Source organism: Bactrocera latifrons, unplaced genomic scaffold, assembly GCF_001853355.1.
Source record: "Bactrocera latifrons isolate USDA-ARS-PBARC rearing strain unplaced genomic scaffold, ASM185335v1 scaffold_200, whole genome shotgun sequence".
NCBI classification, from domain to species: domain Eukaryota; kingdom Metazoa; phylum Arthropoda; class Insecta; order Diptera; family Tephritidae; genus Bactrocera; species Bactrocera latifrons.
Genome location: NW_017535520.1, coordinates 456,698 through 466,194, shown reverse-complemented (window position 1 = coordinate 466,194; position 9,497 = coordinate 456,698). Strand labels below are relative to the sequence as shown.

General features: G+C 35.2%; 1 protein-coding gene across 1 annotated transcript; it reads left to right on the top strand.

Moving 5' to 3' along the window:
* Positions 1 to 5,601: 5,601 nt before the first annotated feature.
* LOC108968081 lies at positions 5,602 to 6,373 on the top strand. Its single transcript, XM_018931847.1, has 2 exons — positions 5,602 to 5,666; positions 5,976 to 6,373. The coding sequence occupies exon 2, from the start codon at positions 6,013 to 6,015 to the stop codon at positions 6,298 to 6,300; it is 288 nt and encodes a 95-aa protein (XP_018787392.1). The 5' UTR covers positions 5,602 to 5,666; positions 5,976 to 6,012; the 3' UTR covers positions 6,301 to 6,373.
* The last annotated feature ends 3,124 nt before the right edge of the window (positions 6,374 to 9,497 follow it).

Below are 9,497 nucleotides of genomic sequence, written 5' to 3'. Positions count from 1 at the left end.
ACGTTATCAAAAACTTTAAAGGAACTGCTGGACAATGATATAATCCGTCCAAGCAATTCCCCACACACCGCATCAGTGCTTTTAGTAAAAAAGTTTAACGGTGAGAGTCGAATGTGCATCGACTTTCGAGCATTGAATGAGGTCACGGTTAAGAAGAACTACGTTATGCCAATCGTGGAGGAACAGCTTTCACGTCTAGCTGGCAATAAATATTTTACGACGCTGGACATGACCTCCGGCTATTATCAAGTACCTATGAACGAAGAATCGAAAAAGTATACTGCGTTTTTGATGCATGAAGGGCTGTTTGAGCATAATGTTATGCCTTTCGGTCTAGTGAACGCTCCAATGGTTTTCCAGGAGGTAATGGTAAATTCAATTAAAACGCTTAAACAACGTGACAAAGTGGTCAACTACGTAGATGAGGTCATCATAGTCACGAAGTCAGTTGACGAAGGTATTGACGTACTTCGAGAATTTCTGGAAGCTGTAAACGCAACAGGTCTGACGCTTAGACCCTCGAAGAGTACATTTTTGACCCAGCAGGTGCAGTTTCTAGGTCATGACATAAATTCCGACGGCATACGTCCTGGTGAAAACAAAACGAAGGTGATCGAAGAGTTTCCGAAGCCCACAACGATAAAATCAGTGCGACAATTTTTGGGAGTAACCAGCTATTTCCGGAAATTTGTCAAAGAATATAGCATCATAGCATATCCATTAACGACACTGCTGAAAAAGAATGCAACGTTTATCTGAAACAAAGAACAGAATGATGCTTTTGAGAAATTGAAATCGATTATAACTACGAAACCCGTGCTGACGATGTACGACGCAACGAAACCACACGAGGTACACACGGATGCAAGTTCCATGGGGTTATCTGGTATTCTAATGCAGAACGACAACGCTAATGAGTGGCGACTTGTGTTTTACTTTAGCAGGCAGTGTAACGACGCAGAACGTAACTATGCCAGCCACGAGCTAGAAGTTCTGGCAATAGTTGAAAGTCTGCAGCGATATCGTATGTACTTAATTGGGCATAGCTTTAAGGTAATCACCGACTGTAACGCTGTAGCAGTAACAAAAGCAACTACGCCACTGTTACCACGGATCGCAAGGTGGTGGCTCAAACTTCAGGAGTTTGACTTGAAATGCATTCACCGCGCAGGTGCGAAGAATATGCTGGCTGATGGGTTAAGTAGATGCCTAACACTCCCCCGATAGAACCGACAACAATTGCTGTCAATTCAAACGAATGTCAGATTAAAGACGACTACGTATTGCAGTCAACGGAAACAAAAGACTAGCAGTACCACGAGGCGTCAGATGGCGCATAGTAAGAGCATGTCATGATGAAGTAGGTCACTTCGGACTGGACAAGACATGCGAGCGTGTATCGAAATACTTTTGGTTTGCACGGATGCGATCATATGTAAAATCCTATATTGCAGCATGTCCAGAATGTTGGAAGGAAGCGCAGTTACGTGTAAGCGAAGTTGTACCGATACCCTTCAGATGCGTGCATATAGACCATCTAGGGCCATTCCTACGAAGCAAACGAGGTAATTATTATATACTCGTAATTGTATGTGCTTTTACCAAGTATTTAATACTACGAGCATTACGCAACACGAAAACGACACCAGTGCTTACGACGCTACGAGAATATGTAACTGTATATGGATCGTTTCCGACAGGGGCACGGCCTTCACGTCAAAGGAGTTCCAGAACTTCATTCAAAGATACGAGATACGGCATGTTAAAGTGGCAGTGCGCACGCCCCGTGCCAACGGCCAGGCCGAGCGTGTAAATAAGACAATTTTAGCATCACTTAAATGCAGCATCAAAAACGATAAAGATTGGGACGAGGCACTACCGCAACTTCAATGGTGTCTAAACTCTCAAAGCAAAGAAACAACTAGGCAGAGGCCAAATAGTTTAGTTTTCAACTTTAAACTACGCGACGTAACAGTAAACCGCTTGATTCAAGTTGTGCAAGATGACGATGAGGAGAAAAAGATTCAACACGAAGACTTCCGAATGAATCTAGCAGCCGAACGAATAACCGCAGAAAGGGCTAAATGGAAGCAGAGGTTTGATGCGAAGCATCAAACACCAAGGGAGTACCATGAAGGAGATCTGGTGGTGATTGACTACGTACCTCCACCCACTGGAACCTCCCATAAGCGTGAACCATTATACAAAGGACCATATATCGTGACGAAGGTTTTACCCAACGACCGCTACGTCGTAGAAGATCTACCAGATGTGCCTAAGCAGCGGAAGCGTTATGCAGGGGTATTTACGAACGACAACATGAAACCATGGGTAAACCATAGTCTTGTAGATGACGACTATGAATCCGAGACACCAGATTATGGTGAGCAAAACACTACTGAAGAAGACGATAGCGAAAAATCGTCCAGGAGAGACGATCAATCAGGAGTGGCCGAGCTGTCAACGAHWGATGGCAAGCCTACTAAATRAGCAACAGGTGGCAAGACGAGGGATGCTTGCGAGAGAGTATCGAGAGCGAACGCGAGGAAGTAAGACGCGCAACTTTGGTTTTTTGAGCTTTACGTTTAATATTCTTGAATTATATACTAAATTAAACATTCTAATATTCACAATTAAATATAAATATACTCGGTTAATAAACGGTGTTTTATTTTGATCAATACCTTCACATTGGTAATCGAAGAAAACTTTTTCTATTTCTAATCAAATTTCAACCTATCTTTTTTGTATTTATATTATATTATATACCATTTTGGTCGACCACTTTTTGACATTTTCCGCCAACTTTACTCCAATAAGGGTGTTCTGCATTGACCGAAACAAATGGTGGTCCGATGGTGCAAGGTCAGGGATATATGGTGAATGCATCAAAATTTCCCAGCCAAGCTTTCCCAGGTTTTGCCGGGTCATCAAAGATGTGTGTGGTCTAGTGTTGTCCTGTTGGACGAAATCTTTTCTGTTGATCAGTTYGGGCCGTTTTTTTCAATTGTTTGCTTAAATCTCATTAGTTTTTGACAGTAAAATGTAGAATAAATCCTTGGCCTGGCTAGAGCAGCTTATAGTAGATGATTCCTTTTTATTCCCACCAAACACTCCGCACAATCTTTCGAGGGCGTCAATCCTGTCTATGACACAATGTGATTGGTAGCACTGGAGATATACGATTGCAGCGACACCTATTGACAGAATATAAAAGACTTTCTACAATATATGTTTATGGTGTGGTGAGTACTTTGAAGATACTTCCGAATATCCAAAACATTTTACGAGCTTGCATTATAGAAAGAGGAGATCACTGCAGCTTGGCTGTCATAAACGGGTGTATTAAAGTTTACTCCATATTTAGAAATTTGTTTTATGGAGAATTTTTTTTTTATATATCAATATTATCACTACTAAAATTCATTTTAAAATTTAGCAAATTGCTTACCATATTCGCCCCGATCAGTTTACTTAATTATTATGTAATTGTTTTCGATTTTATGACTATCAACATTTACTTATGTTTGTATAAATTATATAATAACTGCGATGAACTATTTATTGGACTTTATAAGTACACTTGCACATCGTTGGTCTCTTCACCTTCAATGAAGTGTCACTAATGGGAAGTGGTTTTCGGTCTCTTGAGAGCCCAAAACATTACAGCAACTTCAGCAGTGGTAGGCACCGTTGCTTACAAACAATCAAGTTACATGAATACTCTCAAATCTGAATTGCGGGTTTACTTGAAAATTAAGTACGTGTAGTTGCTTATATTGTATATGAACACACTACATATATATGCATATATTACCGCGACCTTACATAATACAAATTTGGTTAAACTTGATGTTGTCCATTGAAGATGGTGTGGATAAACGGTGAATTTGGTGAATGTACTCGTGTTAAGCGTTCCTGCGATTATTCGTAATATGTATTCAATAACTCTTTAAAGAATAAACGTAACTGAAATGGTTTTTAGTATGATCCGGTAATGGCAGACTTGTTCCTGAACTTTCGTAGTTGAGATAGAGTTTTAACATAGAATTATCCAATTAAAAATCAAAATGTATAAATTCTCACTCAAAGAAGTTCTTCAATTAATTTTTTTCGCCACTTTAAAATAATTCCCTGACAATTTGAGAATATAAAAAATTTTTATTTACACCTTCCTTACTTGCTTTTCTTCGTCTCTTTTTAATGCCTTTTGGTTTTATACTGTTATACCGATGATATTACCGATATAAACAGTGGTATGAGGTATACGGGGCCAGAGGAAGTTTTCATCCGAGTATACCCCTGTCTGGCAAAAGGCACAACGCTTTTAGTAAAATATTTTCTCAGGTACCTATGGACTTGAAAAGTTACGGTCTTATTTCGAAAATTTTTTGATGTAAGACACGTTTTGCTGTGATGTTTTCATTAGTACATAGTTTAAATACTGTAAAGTAAATCAATCAGATGGAATTTAGAAATGTTATATATGGAGAAAACGGCGTGGTTGTAGCCTAACTTTCGCAATGTAGTATAAGACAACAAAACTTAAACAGGTTAAAATTGGTCAGATATTTCCTGAGGTATAGGGTTGAAACTGAATGTCTCTGACATTTCACAGTTTCATCCAGTTTTCGCACTTTTAGCAGTTATATGCGGAGTGGGATGAGTAATCGCCTGATTTTATCAGGATTTGTCAATTTTTACTCAAGTTATAACTTGTTCGAATTCCATATCTATCTCGATTAATTTTACCTAATAAAAACAACTGTTAACTGAACAAAACTATAAACAACATATTGCGGGAGCATAAAAACACATTTGTACATATAGCTATGTTGTAATTGACTGCACTGACCCATTTACTGGCAAATAAGAGTCGAAAAAATACACTATACGAATGCCCATACATCCCATTTCAATTGGGCATTTCATGAACATCCATCACCACCCTCTTCAAACAGTTTCCAAAGAGTAACTCATTAAGATCTTTAACAAAATCTAATAAAATCGGTGAATATACATATATATATTTATATATAAAAGTAGAGACAAAATTGTTCTCACTTCTAAAGTTTTGCCACAGTACTATTGCAATGTGTTCACTCTCTGTGCAATGTGCGTTTTTCTTTTTTTGAGATTTCTGTTAGTTAGAGTCTCATCTAACTATTTTTATAACTATTTTAATGCGATGTCATCAGCACTACTATATATGTATGTAAGTATATAAAAGATGAATGACACTCTGCATTTAAAAACAAATATTACCATTTCAAAAATAATTAAATCTTTTGTGTTTTCATTAATAAAAGATTTAGGCAAGTAATATAACAGACAATAAATAGTATCGGTGGCGATGGAAAATATTGTGTACCAGCGATGAACCCTCTAATTGAAACAAATAACTCCAAGCAATTCCTTAATCTGCTTCGAAAAGAAGTTAACGCGAATAAAATAATCAACCATTTATACCACCTTCACACGTACACATGATTGTTGGCGGTTCGGATGGCTGTATGTTGAAAGTGTAAGTATGTATATGCATGAAAATAAATTGTGAGTGTCTGCTACAAAACAATGTTTTAACAATGCGCTTTTGGGCGACGAGTTTATAAAAAGCGCAAAGCGCATGGGATTCGCGAAACATTTACGTGTCAAACGTGAGCTTGGTAAGAGATCGTCTTGCGATATTTCATAAATAGCTTAAATAAGTGAAAAAGAAAGTGTGGCGCAAACTGAAACTGATATTAAAATTTTCAAATATGCCGAGTCTTGGTTATAAAAAAAATATATAAATTATTAACAAAGCTAAAAATTCGGAAATAAGTAGTGGAGTGCTTTTCAAATAACTTATATACAAAAATATACTTTTATTTTCAGTAAAAACCTTAAAGAATTGCTTGTATGAAAAATTTGTTAACCAAAAAATAACTTTTTAATGAAAAATATATTAATAAGGAACAAATTCTTATTTGCAGTTCCTGACAACTGATATCAATAGCGATAATCTATAAAATGAAAACCCTCTTTGTGTGTAGCATTCTAATGACGCTCGCATTGGCCCATCCACAACGTGAAGGAGCAGCTTATACTAATGAAGCCATTCGCCAGGCACAGCAAACTTTTCTCATACCAAAAGATGCACAAATTCAAAATGTGCAAGAAGGTATTGAACTGGGTGCATACGAGGCGATTCCCGGCAATCAGCGGATAAATCTATTCGAGATCCTCGGTGATCAAGTGCCATCTGAAGTTATTAACAACCTTCAGTCACAAGTCGATCAGATTGGTAGGAATAAATAAACTCGAATTGTTAACTAAGTTTTAATTAAATTAATTTTTGTTTCCCTTTGTAAAATTTGTATGTTTTACAAATTTTATTGAAATTTTGTTTTTGTTTACATAAAATATACAAATATACCTAAACTTAAATATATTGGTTTTAAATTGTCAATTATCGTACATTTCGAAACATGCAGGAAAAGTCGATTGTGCGAAAGTGAAAGCGGTAAACTTTATTTGACGATGTCACTTGTCTCCAGGAAGATCGCATTACACGCCACCTAACAAGTTCGTTGGCTATGGCATTTTAACTTATTTCTTTCTTTTATCTAACATGGTAGGTGTTTATATATGAATGTATGTATTTATATATGAATCCATACATCATGATAAGTAAATATATGTTTCTAACTCATGAAATTACTGTCGCTTTCACTTTGTCTTTGTTGAACGTGATCATGAAGTTAATTTGGATTGCGCACCTCAATACAAACGCAAGCGGTAGCAATGTAATCCAAAAGAGAAGGGCAGGTATGAGGGCGAAGCAGGTGATGTATTTTCACTTCATGTTAATTAGCCACCTCGCAAGCACTATTAATTTCTTTGAAAATGAATATTTGTATATACAGACATGTAAGTATTCAGTAATAGATACAAATACGTGATTGAAAAAACTTTGCAATATTAGTTATTATCTAATACTATATTAACCACCGTAAAGTAAATTACGTAAGGTAATTTATATTTGGCTGGACTTATCTACATATATAAATATCTGAATACCAGCCTCAGCATTTGCAGGGCGATTGTAAGATTGATAATAGTCATATAAACATATATATTTATGCTTTGTTTGTATCTTTTTTTATTTGTTGTAAGCTTAATTTAGCTTTAGGCTAAAGCCACTAATGATTCAAGTAATTCGTCTCTTATCATATGTCTGCTTATTTGCTCATTTGTTGCCGACATAATTGATATTTTTGCCCTTCTGTGAATCTACTATCGTTTATTATATCATTACCAGGTTTTGCCATTTAATACTGTTATTGTGATATACATTTATGCATATATAGTCGAAACTAATGCATTGCAGATGGTTAAAATAATAAATGTGAGCTTGTTTTTTTTTTAACTGACGTGGCGCCCCTTTAAGGGGTTTGAAGTAAACCACTAAAGAAACAATAACTAAATTCGCTTAGAAAATTTTTCATAAAATTTCTACCGACAGTGTCGAAATTGATATAATCAGATTATAACCCCGCGATCTCTTTTGGGTTGGGCTTTATATTCCATATTTAGATTAAAGCTAATATCTTGTGACCTGCTCAACCAATTTCAACCAAGTTTGGTATGTAGCATTAATTTGACATTCTGATATAACAGTGCGAGAATGGGCGAAATCGATCCATAACCGCGCCTACTTCTCCTATAACGCAATTTTCAATTCCGCCTTTAATGTGTGCCAGGTTATGACTAACAATTCTGTTCAAGTCCTCAGATACCAAATAGTTATGTGAAGCCCAGTTTATTTTGTAAACTTGTTATTGCAAATATCGGACAAACTGTGAGATACATATATTATAGAAACTCAGCATTAATCCTTATGTGATAATAATATGCTCCTCTACCAAAAATATAAAACTCGGTCAATATGTGACTTATCTTAATGATACATTAATATTTTTGTGCCTAAAATAAATAAAAGCCGTTGCTTGACTTTAGTCGTTATATAGTATTCTGTAGTAATACCAAAAAAAATTAAATCAGGTCAATACTAAAACATATATCTTTATCTTCCAAATAACTAATAAAACTAATTTAAGTTTTTGGGTTGGACTTTATACCGTCCAAATCGGTCGATATATACATCTTATATCTTAGTAAAATAACTGAACAAAGAATATCGGAAGTTCTAGTGTTTAATGCTAAAAATATCTAAAATTATATTAAACTGTATCGATGTAATTATTTTTGTTACTCTAACAACTGCCTTTAACCCTTGCAAGTTGCAAGAGTAAGAAATGTTCGGATAAACTAGAAATTAGCCCTTCATTACTTGTTATATACGAAGTGTTATCATCAATATCCTTAAGTTTTATATAATATGTGGCTGATTGCCTCGTTAAAGATTTAGCAATTGAAGGATTAAAGGAATATTTAAACTAGACTAAATGAAAATGAAATGGAATGAATAACGGGATTCTGTAACCAGTGTCTAGTCTCTATTTGAGACATTTTGAGGTAAAGCCTCAATTTGTGGCTAGTTACTATTCACTAAATAGTCTCTAGCGTTAGTCTCAAAACATTGCCTCAAATTTGAGATCTGATAGTTAGCAGGTCACAAAACTAACAAGAACTCTTGTCTGCCATTTTGAATATACTGAATAGAGATCATCATAGATAGTAATCGATTGTCGTTTTTTACATTTTGAAAGCAGCTCAAACACGAAAAGTTTAAAAATAAATCACTTTTACATAAATTTCGTAAATATTATGACACAAAGTAAAAATATACTTATATTTTTATTGATAATGATGTTTTAATATTTGTTATCGACATATTTATTTTCATTCAAGTGTAAAAACATCTCTGAATAATGAAATGTAATAGAATTTGTGACTGTCACTTACAGAATAGCAAATCGTCTCATTATCTCTAACTTAAAATCTCAAATTTAGAGACTTGAGACTGTATCACAGTACAGAAGCGCATGGTAAGTTCTGTCATACTTGCGATTCTTAGTATAAATACCTGGTTTAAAATAACTGAATCAAAGGCTATATGTGGGTAAGTTAAGTTTTCGCTCAAATTTTTCTATTTTTAGCACAAATGTTATGAGTAAAACACGCTCTCTTATATTCAATACAATAACTAACATATTGGCCGATATATGCGGTAGAAAGTCACCCGGATATTCGAAAATCTTTATATTTATTAGTCATGGATTTATCGAGCTTTTAGTAGATTTTAGCAGACCCGTTATATGAGGAGTGAGCAAGATTGTAGAAGTTCTTATAAGATTTGTATTCAGCAAATTTAGTTGTTGCATAGTAGCTTAAGCGCTTAAGGAGATATTTAGATTAAATTTGTTAGAGGGCGGAGCTACGACCACTTTTTCAAAAAAAGTTTCCTGCAAGTGCCTCTTGCTACTAGGATCTTTTGCACCAAATTAGAGTTTTATATCTTAATTTATATGTTTCCGGAAAATGGTTTCATT